The sequence below is a fragment of the Sciurus vulgaris genome (assembly GCF_902686455.1).
Source record: "Sciurus vulgaris genome assembly, chromosome: 14".
In the NCBI taxonomy this organism is placed as follows: Eukaryota; Metazoa; Chordata; class Mammalia; order Rodentia; family Sciuridae; genus Sciurus; species Sciurus vulgaris.
Genome location: NC_136475.1, coordinates 93,403,183 through 93,422,757, shown reverse-complemented (window position 1 = coordinate 93,422,757; position 19,575 = coordinate 93,403,183). Strand labels below are relative to the sequence as shown.

General features: G+C 36.5%; 1 protein-coding gene across 9 annotated transcripts in view; it reads right to left on the bottom strand.

Moving 5' to 3' along the window:
- Positions 1-19,575, bottom strand: part of KIDINS220 (kinase D interacting substrate 220) — a 97,759-nt gene that overhangs the window by 55,127 nt on the left and 23,057 nt on the right. For all 9 annotated transcript variants that reach the window (XM_079110800.1, XM_079110792.1, XM_079110794.1 and 6 more), the window contains exons 7-18: positions 19,359-19,457; positions 17,435-17,632; positions 15,756-15,854; positions 13,556-13,654; positions 12,220-12,318; positions 10,218-10,395; positions 7,553-7,717; positions 6,445-6,624; positions 5,414-5,579; positions 2,944-3,095; positions 2,477-2,766; positions 18-158 (exon numbers count right to left, since the gene is read on the bottom strand). In XM_079110800.1, the coding sequence (XP_078966926.1) occupies positions 18-158; positions 2,477-2,766; positions 2,944-3,095; positions 5,414-5,579; positions 6,445-6,624; positions 7,553-7,717; positions 10,218-10,395; positions 12,220-12,318; positions 13,556-13,654; positions 15,756-15,854; positions 17,435-17,632; positions 19,359-19,457 (1,866 nt within the window). The remainder of the gene's footprint in view (positions 1-17; positions 159-2,476; positions 2,767-2,943; positions 3,096-5,413; positions 5,580-6,444; positions 6,625-7,552; positions 7,718-10,217; positions 10,396-12,219; positions 12,319-13,555; positions 13,655-15,755; positions 15,855-17,434; positions 17,633-19,358; positions 19,458-19,575) is intronic.

The following is a 19,575-nucleotide window of genomic DNA, read 5'->3' as shown; positions in this document are numbered from 1 at the left end:
AGGCAGTTGAAACGTACCGTGTCCAGCATCTGAAGGACTTTGTCCTGCTCACAGGCATCGAGTCCATCAATGATGACCACCAGCCTCGTCTGATTCTGAGTGAAGCTGTCGATGGTTTTAGCCATTCTGGCCATCAACTCCACTTCACACTTCAGAACCTGCACAAAGGACAGTTTCCAGAAAGCACTGAAGGCATGAGAAGGTTAAGTACATTTCTTGAAAAACATGATAGAAAATCATCCAGTAGGAGGAAAAGAGAGGCAAAGTCCTTGCTGTTACCAGGGGTTCATTTCCACCAGAAACCATAGCAAATACTTCACAGTGTAGCCGATGACTGCACAAAACTTAGAGCCTAATTCACCTTCGGAATGACACTAGGAGGTTGACATGGTCACAGTCACTTGAAGGACAACTGTGGGCGGTGGGGGTGAGGTGCAGGAGTATTGCAGAACACTGTCTCTGTTTCCAGAGCCACAGAAACGAGCAGATGAACAAACAGAAAAGGAGCGGGTTGAGCGACTGACTTGCCAAAGCCACAGGCTCTGGTGCCAAAGGCAGATTTGAATGCAAATCCAAAATATCCACTGATTGATTACTGAGTTCCACACTATTGTTGGCTTCTTGATGGCATGTTTGACTTTGGCCAAAGGAAGTGGCTATAGAATTCTAGAGAGTCCCTTTTAGCAGGAAAAGTATGGTCCTATTTTATGTTTTGGTGATTCAATTTGCTATTTTTTAAAACAAATATGATTACAAAGCTCTAGTAGTAACTACCACTTGTGAAATAATCTGCTAACTCCTTTGAATAGCCTATAAAAATCTACTTTATAAAAACATGCTATTATAATCACCTTTTTCACTCTAAATTCATGCTTCCACAGGAAAACATAATAAAACTACAAGTAAATGCAGTAACTTCTGGTTTATGGCTCAGCATGAAAGCACCTTGGAAGCCACTACTCCTAGTGTGTGTGTGTGTGTGTGTGTGTGTGTGTGTAGATGTATATGTGTATGTGTGTAGAGTTGTGCACATAGGTCTATGTATGTGTATGTAGTTGTATATGTGCATGTACATGTGTGGAACTAAAAACAGCAATGATACAAGAGATGGAAGGAAGTAGCTATATTAATTTCAGAGAGTATAGGTGTCAAAGCAAGGAATGTTTTGGATATGTCTTAGTTATGTCTTATCCTGCAGACTGCAACAGACACTTAATCAAAGATTTTACAGATGGAAAATATGCATAGGAAAAGAAGCGACACAATATATGTCATCAGGGAAATGCAAATTCAAATAATGATATGCCACTACATACCTCTCTTCTAGAAGGGTCAAAATCCAGAATACTATTTACACCAGATAACAACAGAATGTGGAACAATGCAAACCCTCATTCATTGCTGGTGGGAATGCAAAATGGTGCCACCACTTTGGAAGACAATTTGGTGGTTTTTAACAAAATTGAACATAATTTTGCCATTCACTGATCATGTTCCCTGGTATTTACCCAAAGAAGCTAAAGACATATCTATACAGAAATGTGCACACAGATACTTAAAGCAGTAGCTTTACTCTTTTTTTTGGAACCAGGGATTGAACTCAGAGGTGCTTAACCACTGAGCCACATTCCCAGCCTTTTTTGTACTTTATTTAGAGACATGGTCTCACTGAGGTGCTTAGGGTCTTGCTAAGTTGCTGAGGCTGGTTCTAAACTCACTATCCTCCTGCCTCAGACTCCCAAGCCACTGGGATTACAGGCGTGCACCACCACACCTGCCCAGCTTTACTCTTAACTGCTAAAATTTGAAGCAACAAATATGTCTTTCCATAGGTGATTGAATAAATCAACTGTGGTACATCTGGGCAATGAAATATTATTCCGTGCTAAAGGAAATGAGCTTTCAAGCCCTGAAAAGACAGAAGGGCACATAAATACATATTGCTAGGTGAGAAAACCAATCTGAAGAGGCTACATAGTGTATGATACCAAGGATATGACATTCTGAAGAAGGCAGAACCATAGACACAGTATAAAGATCAGTGGTTGCCAGTGTTAGGTGGACAGAGAGATGAACAGGTGGATCCCAAAGCTTTTATTGGCAGTGGAAATACTCTGTATGATACTACATATTATCACACATTTGTCCAAATCCATAGAATGTAAACACCAAAAGCAAACCCTTAAATACACTACAGGCAGGGTGACTATGATGGGTCAATGTAGGTTCATCAATTGTAACAATGGAGTGAAAGAAGAGGCAGTGCACGTGTGGTGAGGGACACATGGAATAACTGTATTTTCCTCGTGATTTCCCTGTAAACCTTAAAACTGCTTTAAAAAAAAAGCAGTCTTGGGCAAATAAGTAAAAAAACTAAATGCGACATTTAAAGATCATACTCCCTAAAGCCCAAACAATCACAGTAGTAGTATCACATTCATGTTACAATTTTTTCTAACAATAAACGAGGGCTTACTTTCATGAATCCTTCACTTTTCAATTTGTGCAATTTGGAGGCAGCATTATGAAGGCGTTTTCTTTGAGAATTCAGTAGAGAGTCCAACACTTGCCACCATGTACGGCAGTTAAGCACAAAGGCGAGCCCCACCACAGATGCAGTTGATATGAGGACAGCATTCACTGTCATGTGTTTGGGGTCAACTCTGAATATAGCCAGCAGAGTGATTCCAGCAATAATGCAGCCAAAGATAAAAAGGAAGATGACAAAAGATGGGAGACAACATGTTTTCTTCCATTTCTTTTTACCTGTAACACAACAAATGGTTTTAACAATTATCAGCATATCAAGTCTCTAGAAAAACCTGACCTTTACAGTCACAACACAGATGACTCTGGGGTTCAATCCAAGTTTTCATGAAATAAACTGAATATTCATCCCATCTTAAAGCCCTAGACATGAACAAAGAAGGACGGGAATCCTACCCTGAGCGTCTTCAGTCTTGAACACTCGAAAAAGCCTGGTTGCCAAAAAGCCAAACTCTCTTTCACAAGCATCTGAGAGGGTTGCGATCATCTCGGCCAAAGAAGTTTCTCCACCTACACTGGAGAGCCTGTTGTAATCTGTAAACAAAAACCTTGGGAAAAAGATCAAACAAAACACGACTTAGCTGTCTAAAGCAACAAAGAATTTAACTCACGTCAAGCTCTATATCCTTTATTCTTTTTTTTTTTTTTTTTTTTAAATGTTCCTTTCAAAATATTGCTTTTAAAATTCTGAAGAGGGAATAACCTGTAAGTAGATATCTTCTGCTCTCAACATTTTACGTACTTCTCTTAGGGGTACAAGGAATGAAAGTTAAAAATGTAGGAGAATTACGTGAAGTAACTCAAGGACACAAGGGAAACAGCAACGACGGAGCTTGGACGAGGAATACCAGACACCTCAGCAGAGCTCACTGCACTCCATGTCAGAATGCAGCCAAAGAGTTGCACAAAGCAAGTTTTCTAATGCCGACCGAAGAGATAAGAACAACAAAATATATTCCTTAGAGTCATTAAGTAATTCAAACCCATTTGAAAACTCAAGATTTCCAAGCATCTCATTTTATTTACAGTTTTGACATCTAGCAAGGATTTAGAAATAGTTATAAAACATTCTTTTCACAATTGGTCTTCAAAATAACTGAATTATTTGAATCTTGAGTCTCCAAATAATTATTTCTATATTAGTTTCTTGCTCTCCTTCCATCTCTAAATTAAACTCATCTCAATCCAGGAGATAAGCACTGTTTTCAAAATACAATTTGGGATCACATTATACTATACTGTACAGTCTTGACTGATGTTATTTTAATTGTTCAAAGTTTTAAAAATATTCTCATTAGGGCTGGGGTTGTGGCTCAGTGATAGCCGCTCGCCTAGCATGCATGAGGCACTGGTATCGACTTGGCACCACATAAAAATAAAATACTGCGTCCACCTACAACTAAAAAATATATATTAAAAAATTCTTGTTAAAGTACTTTCCCTTTTTTCTATTAAAATAATTCCCCAAGTATTTTATCCTATTGTATTTTCCTTTGATCTTTTTCTAAATTTCTCATTTCTTAACTCTTTTCTTGATACTTGATCCTATCTGCTAGCTACAGAAGTCCTTCAGCACGTATGGGGGACCATTCCAGGATAACTCAAGGCCCTTATATAAAATGGCATAGCAGTTTTGCATATAACCTATACACATCCTTCCATATACTTTAGGTCATCTATAGATTATGTGAAATACTTAATATAATGCAAATGATTTGCAAATGACTATTATACTATGTTGTTTAGGGAATAATGACAAGAAAAAAGTCTGTACATTTTTAGCACAGGTACTTTTTAAAACATGGTTGGTTGAATTTATCCAAGGGCACAAAGATCTCACAGTACTGGTAAGCTTTCACTTTTATTTTTCTCCCTCATATTCATAGTTTGAATGTTTCATTTGATTTGGTCTATATCTTAAAATTACACATATTTTATTGTATTAACTTAAAAAATTCTTAATCTTTAAATGTACTTATAATTCACTAATTTTTTTATTTGTTCTAATTAGTTATACATGACAGTTGAAGGCATTTTGACACATCATACATAAATGGAGTGTAATTTCTCATTCTTCTGGTTGTACATGATGTGGATTTACACCAGCCGTGTAATCATATATGCACATAGGGTAATAATGTTCAATTTTTTCTACTATCCTTCCTACCCCTACACCTCCTCCCCTCCCTTTTTTTTCACTAATGTTTATTGAATTTCTTTTAACTTTATAAGGTTTTTTTCCCCCTTTTTGTCCTATATATTTCCTCTATTCCTTGGCTTAAATGTTTTTCTATTTTCTCATATATTTCCTGTTTGATAATATAAGGTTAGACAGAGTTGAGGAGCAAGCTTCTCAGAGAAGCAAGCTGGGTTTCACACTCATTGAAGGAGGTGTCGGATCTCCACCTGGAGCTTCTGATGCCAGGACTCCATCCTCAATCCAATGCTCTCTTCAGCGTGTACACCAAAAGATGGTAACAGGTGATGAAAGGGAGGAAAGGTTTATGCACAAATAAAATGTGGCCAAAGTTAAACAGGTTTCTTTATGGAAACATGATTCAATACAAAAGAGAGAAATAGACTGTAAAGTATTTCCTAAATGCATTTGACTAGGGAGTGTTCTTTTTTATTTTTTTCTTCTTTTTTTTGCAATGCTGGGGATTGAACCCAGGGCCTTGTGCTTGCTAGGCAAGCACTCTACAATCTGAGCTATCTCCCCAGTCCTAGGGCATGTTTTTGTTTTTACTTGGTTCAAATAAAAGGTTCAAGGTACTGAACATTATAAACTTTATTAATTTTTGAGTTTTTATTTATTTATTTTACTTAATCTAATAAAGGTTAACTTCTGTCAAAGGGACTGACCCACCTCACAGGTAAAGCTTTCGTAGTTTGCTCTGGCAGTTCAGGTGGGTTCACAAACATCAGTTTGAAGAGGAGTTCCAAATACCCAATGTGTCTTGCCAATCTGGTACTGAGGACCCAGGCCCAATTCCAGCTTTCTCCTTCCCTTCGTCCACCAAAGTAAATGACAACTGAAATTCACGGTTTTAAAAAATTATTGAAGAACAATCATTAGCCAGGCAGTTTCTTTTCAGCAAATAGTCAATAATGAAGTAATGATAGCTAAGCTTACTTAACTTATTATGGCCCCATACTATTTCCGAACTACTCCTCAAAGAATTCCTCAAATTACACCCACCTCCTAATAAACAGAAGATGTATGAAACATGGGAATGAAACTGACTAAAACATGACCTAATAAGTATAATCAGAAAGATAATGTCTTAAAGAGAGATATGCTTACAGTTCAGATTCAAATGTAAACAACTTTGAGTTTATCACTGTTTGCAAGTGTTGAAGCTGCCAGTTCTTCCAAAGGTGGATCTACTTCCTCTCTTTCAATAGAAGGCACCCCCAAGATCAGAGATTTTGGTTTTCAGCATGGGAAATCGAACTCTTGACTTATACATGCTAGATAAGTACTCTACCACTGAGCAACAATCCCAGCCCTTATATTTTTTCTTACTCTGCTTATAGAAAAAAAAAAATTATGGTGATGGTCAAAATGCTTAAGTGGATGCTAGTGATGGCTACGAAGCTTTTTCTTCAGAAAAGACATAAATGTGTCATTAACATGTATGAGAGTAAGTGTAATAAACCAAGAGCCCTGCTTTAATATTAACAAGTAGTACACTAGTTTTTAAAGCTACTCCAGCCATGTTGTGAACAATGTTTCTCCAGGCCAATTTAAAATACAGGAAAAAAGATCAATTTTTTCAGCCACTTATGAAATTCATGTACAGGTTTTAACAGACAAATACAGATAATATTTTAAGTTAAAACAATTAGTTTTGATGCTCTCTCCATTTTTGAAAAAGATAAACAGTAAAGACTTACTGAAGAATATGTATAAGAGAGCCAGGAAGCTCAATGACACTGCTATTCCAAGATTTGGGTCAACTGTAAAAGCAAACAGTAAGCCAACCCCTCCACAAAGTAGCACTGTAATAAATACTATAAGCCATGAAAACTGAAAAAGGGGTTCGATCTGTTGTCCTGCAAAAGTCTTCATCTCATCTGAAAGAGAAATTAATACAACAACTTCATTCCTGTTTCAAGAAATACAACTTTAAGCTTGATTTTCAATTTTCACATTTCCAAGATAAACTTTTCTTAGGCACTAAGTCCCCAGATAGAATGCTGTTCTTGATCATTTTAACCAATGATCTCATTCCGTAAACATAGCACCTCATTTCCCAGGAGCTCACTTACCTGTCTTACCCACTGTCCTGCTTCACACTGAGGATGCACAAAACCCTTTTCCACACGGTCCCATCTGTCAAGATTTTATTGGTATTTTTGTGGTTTGCATTATACAAGCACTAATGTACTATTTGCATATGCAAAAGTAAAAATAATATTCTGTGCCTTCAAACTACATATCACCAGCATTCTTCTCTGATCCCAACTCTTTCCCTCTAATCACACTCCGGAATCACAGTTCTTAAAGGTGTATGGAACCCAAATGTACATCATATAAGCTGTTTTTCCCATAAAACTTGGAGCAATCTCTACAGGCAAGACTGAAACCTGTCTTTGAAGAATAAGTACAGTTTTGCCAAGCAAAAGGTGCGTGTGTTGCATGTGGGGGTTAGCTGTGTAGGAAGCTCCTCACAAAGGGACCACGTCAGAAAAAACGTATGGTCTTCTGATTTTTTTCAAAAAAGTCACGGGCCTCCCAAATGCAGCAGAGTGCACCAGAGTTGCAAGCTGACAACAATGCGAAGGGCCTGAGGAGCCTGCACCCAGGGTATGACCTAATGTTAGCACACACCTGGATCTGTTTTAGAAAGAAAATGCCAAGGACCATGGGGAGGACCAAAGAGAAGGGAGTAAAACCCTAAAAAATTCATTTTAGCAAACCATTTTACCCATACACAGAGCTCTTTTTCTTTACTCTAGAGAAAACCTTGTTAAACAAACAGACTTTGTACATGAATTTTACCTTCTAGTTTCTTGAGTAAGAAAGATTTTCCACTTCCCCACTGTGCATATAACCCCACACAAATAGGTGGCTGCATGGTAGGTTCACTGAGAATATCTGCCAGGGCACTGCTATATAAATCATAGCCAAGCATGTCACCGTCTGTTTCAGTAGGGGATAAGTGTCCTATAATTAGAAACACACCAGACCCTTACATTAAACAGGGTATTACCTGTTGAAGGAAGCATCAATTTTCATTTATTGTTTATTAGAGAAAAATTTATTGTAAAATGTCTAGACCTATATAAAAATAGGTCCAGAAACTCTTAGGTAAATACCATATTACACGCAATTTAAGCTACCTACAGATATAACATACATCATTTTTATGAACATCGAAGAAAAAATACCTACCAAATTGTAACAATACTTTCTTATCCATCACTTATAAAATACATTCCAACCTCATACATGTTAAAATGTGGAATAATGTGCATTTAGAGTCAGTAAAACGATAATAAAAACATAAAATATGTCAGGTGTACACCTATAATCCCGGTGATGTGATTCAGGAGGTCAATGCAGGAGGATTGTAAGTTTGAGGCCAGACTCAACAACTTAGGACCTAAGTCACTTAGTAAGACCCTGTCTCAAAATTTAAAAAAAGGATTGGAGATGCAGTTCAGTGGTAAAGAGCCTCTGGGTTCAAGTCCCAGTACCCGCTTCAAAAAAAAAAGAAAGAAAATAATCCTAGCCGGGCTGGTGGCACATGCTTACAACCATAGCAACTGAAGCAGGAGAATCAAAAGTTTGAGGCCACCCTGGGCAACTTATTGAAACCCCATCTCAAAACAGAATTAGAAAAAAAGGAATTGGACATAACTTTCCTATGTTCATATATGAATATACAACCAGTGTAACTCCACATGATGTCCAACCATAAGAATGGGATCTAATTAAAATAAGTTATACTCCACGTGTGAATGTGTGTGTGTGTGTGTATGTATATATATGTGTGTGTGTGTACTCTATTATCATGTACACCTAAAAAGAACAAATTAAAAAAAAAAAAAATTAAGAAAAAAGGGCCAGGGAAGTAGCCCAATAGTAGAACAGTTGCCTATCATGTGTGAGGCCCTGGGTTCAATCCTTAGAACGAAGAAAAGAAGAAAATATTAAAATTAAAAGTCAATGGGTGTGTGTACAAGTTGTTCACTGTAGTACTAGTTGGTAACAGCAAAACCACCAAATGTTCATCAATATAGAATTATTAGAGTACTATGATGAAAGATTATACAATAATTAAATTATGATAGTTCATTATTAAAAACTTTTTTAACATATCATATCATGATCTGATCTGATTCCTTTTGTTTTTTAAAGTTACACACACAGTATAAAATGTTTTATACTCTTTTTTTTTTTTTGGAAGCACTAGTGACTGAACTCAGGGGCCCTCTACCACTGAGTTAACACCCACAACCCTTTTTATTTTTTATTCTGAGACAATGTCTCACTAAGTTGCCCAAGCTGGCCTCACACTTGTGACCCTCCTTCTCACCTCCCAGATAGCTGGGATTACAGCCACAACACCCGGCTTTTTCATAAATGTAAAGAAAAGACTGGAGGACTATTCAAATAATTACAAGTTGGAAGGTAGAAGAAAATGGGGAATTTGCTTTTTCTGCTAAATTCATGTCTTCATTTTTCAAATTTAATGACTATGTATTACTGTTGTAATTAGACAAATATTTTGAAACACCAAAATGCATAACACATTAGAATCATAAAGTAAGATATGAGTAAGAAGTCAAACAGGAAAATGATAGGATTCTACTATCTCCTGTCAGGTTCTGCAACTAACATTTTTTTAAAAATTTAGTAGAAAATTATTCCATATTTCAAAACATCATATATTAATGATTACATTCTCATGTGTATCATTTTCAATCAAAAGCTATTTTAGGCCAGGCATGGTGGTGCATGCCTGTCATTCCAATGGCTCCAGAGGCTGAGGCAGGAGGATTGCAAGTTCAAAACAAGCTTCAGCTATTTAGCAAGAACCTAAAGCAACTTAGTGACACCCTATCTCAAAATAAAAAATAAAAAGGGCTGGGGCGTAGCTCGGTGGTAGAGTGCTTGGAGCCCCTGGTTTCAATGCCCAGTGCTGAAAAATAAGGAAATATAAACACAAATATGAGGCAAAAATTTTATCTAGTTAGGCAGATCAGTTAAAAAGTCAAGAGAAGGGGAGAGTGGACAAGAAACAAACTCTGAAGGAGAGAGATGATTTTATTAAGAACAGAATATTCACAGGAATAGAGAGCATGGCTTTCGTGGGCAAAACAAAGAAAGAGAACTGTAAATGCTCAGGCTTCCTCAGATAACAGCACATTTCATAAAAGTACAAAGTAAACCTGGGGGAACAATGGGAAAAAATAAGCTGGATTTTCAGAAGTCTTAAAAACTGACTGAGGACTCAATGTACTTAACTTAGAATGCTACAACCCAAGGCAAAATAATTTTAAATAGGAAGGACTACTTTTCTTAGCAAAATAATAACTTTTTAACTTTAAATTATCCAGTTAAATGACACTTGGAAAAGTTAGCTTCTTTTATTTTTCCTACTTTTTAAATGAACATTCTTTATTTAAAAGTTTTGTCAGGTACAAAACCCAATACTTACTGGCTCCAAATATCTGAGTTAAAATGCTCTTCTGATGACTACAGTCGATGTTGTAAGGAGTCTCACCAGCTTTGTTGGGCCTATAAAGTAACCGCCCATCTTTGGGATTTCTTAAAAGAAGTTCTGCCAGTTTCCGACTCCTTCCTCGAATAGCAATATGCAAGGGAGTATCTCCTTTCTATAAAATAGCAACAAGAAAACTGACCTTTCACATTTTCATTCTATTACAAATAGATAACAATTTTTATGCTTCTACAAAATCACAGAAAGTCTGAACTTTCATAATTTTCACAGAATATATACATAATAGGAATTTTTATCTCCATCTTTCCCACAATTTCTTTATCTAGTTCCTTAACTAGATTTTCTCAGAAACTATTTCTGCCACAGCCCTCTAGAAAGAAGGCCATCCCTCTCCCCTTTTCAGCTCACTGAAAGAGGAACACAAGCTTTCTCCCTACAGTCCTCCAAGGCCAGGATCCGTTTCTTCAGTATCCTTCTGCCATCCAAATCTTCACTGCCCAAGGACGTCAATCACCATCCTCAACTAATTTGTAGTTCATATCATAGCTTTCTTTTATCAGCTATGACCTTTGGTCAATCTCCTGTCCTTAAATTCCATTACTCTACATTCTCCACCTCTGAGTCCTGAGTCAATCTGTCTTTCTCTGACCCCTACAATCTCCTCCACTCTCCTCACCTTTCACTTTCCCTAACATCGACCTACCTTCTTCCCTGATTAGAATCCAATCATGTTAGCAGTCACATACAATACTAAGAAAACCACTGTTAAAAAAAAAAAAAAAAGACCTCTTCGTTCTGCAAAACACTCTTCTATTTATTATTCCACAAATACCTCTTGCCAACAATGACTCCAAACTTAAATTCCCAGTTCTCATCTACACGGTCACTCTATGACCTTCGGCATTCTTCCTGTGGCCACCATGGCACAACCTCATCTTGATTCTTCCTCTTCTTTCTCAGGCCTACTTCCTCTCGAGATTCCCTTCCTATGATTTAAATGCAGCACTGAGCTCACTATTGTAGAGCACTTTTTGTGCTGGGTACTTTCAAGAAAATGAAGTTGGAAAACAAGACAGTTGTAGCCTTAAACAGCTAATGTTATAAAAGAAAGAGACTAGACAAACAAGCACAACAGAAAAAAACCGCGATGACACTCAGCATAGAAGAGGTGAATTCTGACCTCGGCCTCCATGATACTTCACACTGACTGTGTCACTCCCACGCACCTCCCGTGTTCTGGGAACTACCTACTCAATGTCCCTTCCCAGTCTAAATTTCTTGCCCACATTCTAGTCTCTCACTTCCCAATGCCAAGTGGCCACAGCTTCCTGAATGTCTTATCAATCCTCAAATTAAACACATCTGAACCAGATTTCACCCTCTTCATTTCCCCACTCAACTCCTTTCCTCATCTCTGAACCCGTGAGAAGGTAAAACATTAGCTGGAGTACTTTCACTACTCACAAAATTTCTGAAAAGGCAAGGAAAACATGAATACGCCTACCATTCTAAGCCTGTTTGCAATGAAAGCAAACTAAAACCAGGAACAGTTTCTATATAAAATCTTAAGCAATTTGGAGTGCTTTTATTATGAAAAACATAAAAACTCTACAAAAAGATTATAAGGACACATAGCAGAACATTCCATCTCCTATTAGTGAATGTTAATGCCAATAAGCTTTGGGTGTCTATTCTCTCAGCCCCTTTGGATTCTTCCCTCTGCAACATGCTTTATCCCTGATGCTGTCCTCCGTGTACGGTGGTCAAGGGCAGCACCCACACTGGTATGAGCCACAGAAGGAAAATCTGAAGCAGCTTCCCCAACAGCATGCCGAGCCCGCCCACTCCTCAGCACAGACACCCCAGCAGGGCATCTCACCTACACAAAATCAAATCAGAGACTCCCATTAGTCCCCCTGACCAAAGGTCAGTCTACCAGGGGCTCTCGAGGAAGCACGCCTCTGCACAAACGCTTTACCTTATCCACAGCAGACACCTTGGCTCCTTTATCCAGCAGAAGTTCTACCACTTCAATATTCCTCATCTTGGTGGCTTTTATCAGTGGGGTTTCACCATCCTGTGGGCACAGACAAGGAGATTTATCAGGTTCACAGTTTACTTCTAAGTGTTTAAAATCATACAAATGTAGATGTTGAGAAATGTCTGACATTGGTAATGGTCTATATTTAAAATGTTCTCAGGAAAATATAGTTTAAAAACTAATAAAAAAAGTGCTTTTCCTCTCACAACCACACATTGGTACTGAAATACTCTGCATCACTTAGCCGAATATGGGCTGCACTCTCCTGCTCCCAAACCACACCTGTTGCAGTGGCTGCTCTGGCCAGGTCCCCAGGCTCTACAGCTGACCTCTCAGGCAGCCTCTCTGGAGGCTGCTTCCCCCTCTTACCCTCCTCCACCAACCAACCCACAGTCCAGCCTGCCAATGTTCAGTGTCTAGAGTTTTTTTCAGAAACATATGAGAATCCAAGGACCTTTACATAAGAGGGAGAAACATTTGAATGAAGCATCTTGCCTTGGGAAAACCTTGAAAGAGTTCATGGTAGCCTTCAGAGTCAAATGAAGCAAAACAAGAGACTACAATGCAGCACTAAATTAGGAAAAACAAAAACCTGGTCAGAAGCCACAGTCATAGTAGCTGACGTGGGTTCCAGAAGAAAAAGAAAAAAGATGATCAAGGAGCAAACCACAAAGCAGCGGCTATCCCAGGTCACACTCTCCCCCAGGGAACTAAAGTAACCATCACTGATTTAGAAATATGCTGGTCCAGGTCTAGCAGATGAAATAGGATGGATGGTCTTATAGACGACACCATAATTTTGCTTTATTCATTAAGAATTTTCACCAGTTCAGTCCAGAATTCCAACTATATTTTCCCCATGGAAAACTATTACACATATGGCTATATAATCACCAGAGTCATGTTTAGCTTTGTATTCTTTGTGTTTTGAGTAAAATGGCTAAATGGCTGATGTGAGGAACCAACAACCACTCACAATGGTCTTTAAAAGAAAATGTGTTCCATATTCCAAACAGAAGCCTAAAAGAATTTGGGAGAAATGATCCATCCATAATTGATGAATAGCTGACAGTACTTTCTGAAAAGTAACAAATTACACACTATATTTTATTGTGAATGTAGAACTCCCAAAAGGATACAAAGTTACTCTTCAATTTAACATAGAGTAAAATCAGTAATACTAAAATCAAACACAATTATTGGAAAAAAAAAAAGTAAGCAGTACTAATATTCAGCATTAGTACTGCTAACAGAATAGAAATGCTATTCATACCTTTGTGCATATTTCAGTATCAGGATTGCACTGTAAGATATCTCTCACCATTGTTGCATTTCCCTTTTCAACAGCCCAATACAGAGCAGTTTTATTGTCCTACATAAGTAAAAAAAAGAAAAAAAATCAATAATCACTTTATATAAGAGACAATGTTAAAAACTGCTATTTGTAAATATAAAATATCATTAACATTTCTGCCAGAAACCATTCCAATAGGTGGCAAGGAAAATAATATTAATCCTCTTTCTATCTGGGATTTACTTTTGAGAAATTCTTCATGGAAGAAGCCTAGGAAAATATTACTTGACTTAAAAGTAGCAATCCCACATAATTAATAAATTATACTTTTGTAATGCAATCAGATTTCAGGAGCACGCAAGGGGTTAGAAGTCATCAATACCTGAAAGCTCAGTAACCTAGGACAAATCATCTAAATATTCTGACCCATGGATTTTCGTGAGTATACCTGCCCAGTTTTTCTAAGAAAATGCATAAGGACATACTTTACAATCACACAGAATTACCATCTTTAGCTTTCTTAATCTCTGCCTTCCCTTCAACCTATACTGTCTTGATTATATCCCTTAACATCCTATCTAAATCAAAAACAGAAAATCGATCCACACAGAACAGGAAAGAGCTAGAAAAGAAACACTGATTATAACAGGAAAACAGGACTGACAGACACAAAGTAGTTTGGCAAAACTAAAACAGATGATCTAGAAACCATCTTTTCATAAAAACATTACTTAATGCAGAAGATAATGACTTCTTGTACCTGTCTCATTATATTTCCTATTCCAAAATAGTTCCAAAAGAGTTCTCATTCTAAAAAATAATTACTAGCTGCCCAACTTCCTTAGTGCTGCTCTCAAACCTCTGCCCCTACTTCCTTTCCATTTCCGTCCCTCTCTTCTACCCCAACACCCCTACACCTCAGTGTTAAACCAATTTATTCACTAGCTATGGAATAATCTTTAACTTTTGCATTTTCTCATACTATTTCCATGTACAAAAATTCTACATTTTTTGAAAACCTTCTTTACTATTCTCTTTCCCTACCTCAAGACTCCCATATTTGAACCTTTCCTTAGATAATCAATCATATATCATTCTGTCACTTCACTTTTCATGTTTATATGAAAGTATAAAAATAAACTAAAGCCACCCAAATTAAAATACTTGTTTCTTAAATGTCAGGGTCCCATGTTAATTTCCCTGAAGCATGAGGCTTTGATTTAAAAAAAAAAAAAAAAAATTTGGATACAAGAGATTTTTGGCTACATATAAGAAAAACTGCCAGGTGTGGTGGTGCATACCTATAATCCTGGCATGTGCCGGGAGGCTGAGGCAGGAGGATCATAAGTTCGAGGCCAGCCTCAGCAACTTAGCAAGGCTCTAAGAAACTTAGCAAGAACCTGTCTCAAACGAAAAAAATAAAAAGGGTTGAAGATGCAGTACAGTGGTAGACTACCCCTGGATTCAATCCCCAGGACCAAAAAGAAAAAGCAGAGCAGAAAGGCAGACTGTTCAAAACAGGCTACCAAAACAAAATTTCCTAACTCTCAAGTTCTTGAAGTAATAGATATGTTCATAAGTTTGGGCAAGGCTTTTATACAATCTAGATTTTTTTTCCCCCTGTGCTGGACACGGAACCTAGGCCTTACACATCGAAGGTAAGCACTCTGCCACTGAGCAAAACTCCCAGTTCTTATCAAAAATTAATAGCCTTTGTAGCTCTATGAGTTCTGACCACCTGAAGCAAAGTGGTCCTAAAGAGGTGAGCCGAATGGGAAAGAAGAGAAAACAAAACACAAATGAAAGAACAGCAGTATATGAATGAAGAAAATGAAACAGGAAAAACACTTTAAAACAAAAAATAGTACCAGATATTCAAATGCCAATGTCTCTGTACCACAAGCTATTCATTTCAGAATCAAATAAATTTTTGTTAGTAAAACCAGTATATTCTAAAAACATGAGCTTTTGATTGCCTTCAATCTGAATATAACTTGACATTAATTCAGAAACTTTATAATAATGGCAGTGAAATGTAATAATAATAGTACATTACCCATTAAATGTATTACGGTTTGCAAGTTTTCAGTCCCATAAGAAAGTTGGAAGAATAACATGATCAGTCAGTATATACAACTAATTATGCCTGAGATAAAAACTGCACTATAATCACACATACCTGTCCTCTAATATCTATATCAGCATATTTTTGGAGAAGTGCACGAACGATTTCAACATGACCACCTCTGACAGCACCAATCAGTACAGTATCCCCACTCTAAAAAGACAAAACACAAGGTTATTTGATGAGAACAAATAAGAACAGTTCTGAAGCTAAGATTACTCGTTTATTAATATGATAGATTTGTTTCAAATATTTCTTGGAAAAAATCTATTTCTAAATAAGGGAAACTTCTGAATTAATAAATAATAGTATCTGATATGAACAGTCCTCAGAGTTATGCCTCAAAACAAGGACTTGTGAAATCTCATAACAAAAATTTAGAAAGAAAAAGTACCCAGAACAAGAATCTAGTCTCTCTAAAAGTAATTTGCAAAATGTTAAATAAAATAACACTGTGGCTGTCAATGAACTAAATGAACATTTGGAAATTATATGATAAAAAATTCCTTGGAATAATGCCATATGAAAAAAGCCATAGATTCTAGAAAAGGGATTTTGTAGAGCTAATGCTATCAGTGATTCAAGAGCCACACTTAATAAAGTGGTAAATCTGGTCCTCAGTCAGCATCCATGACTATATCATCAATTGGGCAGTAACAGTCCAGTAGATGAGACTGCTTCATCTCCCAGCACAAGACTCAATCAAGGTGACTACTTTATGAGCACATCTCTTTGCCCTGAAGTTACATTAACCAAACAACAGGTATTTTTAATCCCATTTTCCACTAATTCAAATACTGTTTTGGCAATGGACACAAATATCTTGTTATTTTTTACTGACTATAAATCAGTTTTAGGTTTCTGGGTTGGGTGAGACCAAGAGCTATGGCTTGATTCAATTCTGAGCAAGCCCCAATGTGCTATTAAGTCAAGACAGCATCCTCGAGGATTATTAAGTTTAACACGATGGTGTGATTTCTTAACTGCTACATTAACAGTAGAAAGAAACTAAAGGCAGGCAGATTTTACTTGAGAATGTCAGCATTAATACAAGTGAGAAATAGTACATTAACAAATGATTATAAAGACTTCACTGTCTACAATGTGACATGGACCATTCTAGGCCCTGGGAAATAAGACACACAAGGTCCCAACACTGGGCAAATTTAGTCTAGCAGAGAAAAATGACACACAATAAACAAAAAATAAGGTAGGTGCTATACAAACACATTAGGGTAAGGTGACAGAAAGTGACTGGATAGTTACTTTGGATGGAGTAGCTGAAGACCTTTCTGAGAAAGCAGATTTACATTGAGGTGAACTGACAAGGAGATTCCAGATGAAGCTGGGTATGTAAGTGTGAACTCAGACAAGAAATCAGGGCAAGAGAAATAATTTTGAAAATCTTAACTGTAAAGATGGTACTTTAAGCCCTGGGATGATGAATACATCATCTGTGAAAAATGAATAATATCATCTGTGAATATACATCAAGAACAGTTACAGACTAATTGTACATGTGACATTTTCAATAACAAAATTGACAAAAATAAAAAAGGACATTCTTCAAAAAAAAATTGAATGGTTTTTAATTTATTAGTTTCAAGGTAGAAAGAAACTTATCTTTAAACAAATGTATATCATGAATAAAGAATTTGAAAGGGGAGAAGCAGCAGTTAGGTAATCTTCCACCCACTTTACCACTATAGACAAACCTGAAATGGGTAACCTACCCTGTCAGGTATATTTACATATGTTCCGGCATCAAGCAGGTCCTGTACAATCTCTGTATGCCCCTCCTTTGATGCAATCATTAAGGCTGTATTTCCATCTTTATCTGTTAAATTTACATTTGGATTCCTCTTCAGAATTTCTTTTACTGACTGTGTGTAGCCTCCTTTCACTGCCACAATAAGTGCAGTCATTGAATTCTAAAAAAGAAAGTCCAAGTAATAGCATATCCTAGAAAACATGATTTATGCCATAATCAGAAAATTAATGTTTTCAAATAGCCTATTACTAACAGTTATTTCTGATCATGAAATGACAATATAAGTAACCAGACACATATCAAAAAATGGCAGGGGGCATATTTCAAGTTTGTGAAGATATAGTAATTTTCTTGAATCATTAGGATTATTAGGAGGTTCAGTTCATTTAAATGATAACTGAACCCTGGACTCATTTACAATGAATGAACCCCCTCATTAATGTGATGAAGTTACAGTTAATAGAATGACTAAAGATTAAACCCATTCTAAATTAAATAACTGAAGGTAAGCTGAATCAAACTTCAATAATTCTTTATTATAAAGAAAACTATAGGAAAAACTGAAATAAAACAATGAATTAATGGTATAGATTATTTCAAAAGAAGTATAAGGTATGCTCTTCACAGTGATCTAAAAACCACATTTTCAAAAACAGATAAAAATCACTTAATTCTTCCCAAAATCACACATCTAATTAGGCAATAATTCTCTCACATATGAAAAACAGATAGCCTTTCAAATTCCTTAGTAGTCCATCATCACAGAGACAAGCCACTCATCCACTTGACAAACTGTCCAGAAATAGACAAGTAGAAGGCATGACGTTCCCAGCTGCCTACAAATCCTGCTCTGTTTCCAAACAGCATGAAAATACTATATACTCCTTGAAGGTCAGAAAATAGTGGCTTCTGCCAAGATGGAAAACAGAAGAAACAGTTGCCATTATCCCAGGAAGTCAAGTGCAATGTGGAGAGTTTACTCTTGTTTCATGTAGTCAGAGATTTGGTAGCATCTCTTCTTAGCATCTTTTATGATTCAGCTCACATTAATTATTTATGTAAATAGCAGTCTATATTATTTTAATTTACACATAAATTTTGGATCCTGTATATTCTTATAACCTACAAGAAAAAGTCATTTATGAGGTTTCTCTGGTTTCCCAAATACTCAGAACAGGCTGGGTACACAGCTGGCACTCGATTAGGAATTAATAACTGCTAGCCAGTAAGCTGTATTTAGCCAATTTTTAACTTTCTAGGTTGATTTCTGATTTATTAAATCTGTTTATTGAAGAGGGAAAATAAGGTGCAGCCAGTATCCAAAAAATTATACTACTTTAAATTTTTAAGGAAAAAGCATACATAAGTTTTCTTCTACAACCAAGATTAAAACTATTCAGTTTGAGAGCTGGGGTTGTGACTCAGTGGTAGAGCACTTTTATCAACATCTTAAAAAAAACTATTCAATTTGAAGAGTTTTTTTAAAAATTAGATTACTGAAAATTATTCTTAGTAGTTTTAGCCTCTCAAAATTTATATGCAAGTTTGGGGTTGTGGCTCAGTGGTAGAGTGCTTGCCTAGCAGGTATGAGGCACTGGGTTTGATCCTCAGCACCACACAAAACAATAAGCAAATAAAACAAAGGTATTATGTCCATCTACAATTAAAAAATATATTTTTAAAAATTTATATGTATTAGCAATTGGTTCTTAAAAGCATATATTTCTTAAGTTTTTCATTATACAACATACTTGGGATAACAGAAAATGCTTGATTTTCTAAGTTGATATCATTTAAGAACTGGAAGGAGATAATTATAGGTATAAACTAAGGGAACATATTCTCTCTTCTAAAATAAGGGGTTAAGATACAAAAAAGATACTTACAGCTCCCTCTTGATCAACATCAGCTCCCATGGCCAATAAATGCTTCACACATTCCAAATGACCCTTTCGGGCAGCCCAAACCAAGGGGGTGGTTCCATACTATTAAACAATAAATGTAATATTATCATCAGAGGTATACTAGAAGAAATTAGCTTACAACATTGAATTCTGATAAAAATCATACATTCAGTGTTCTTTAGATGAGTGTTTGGAGCAG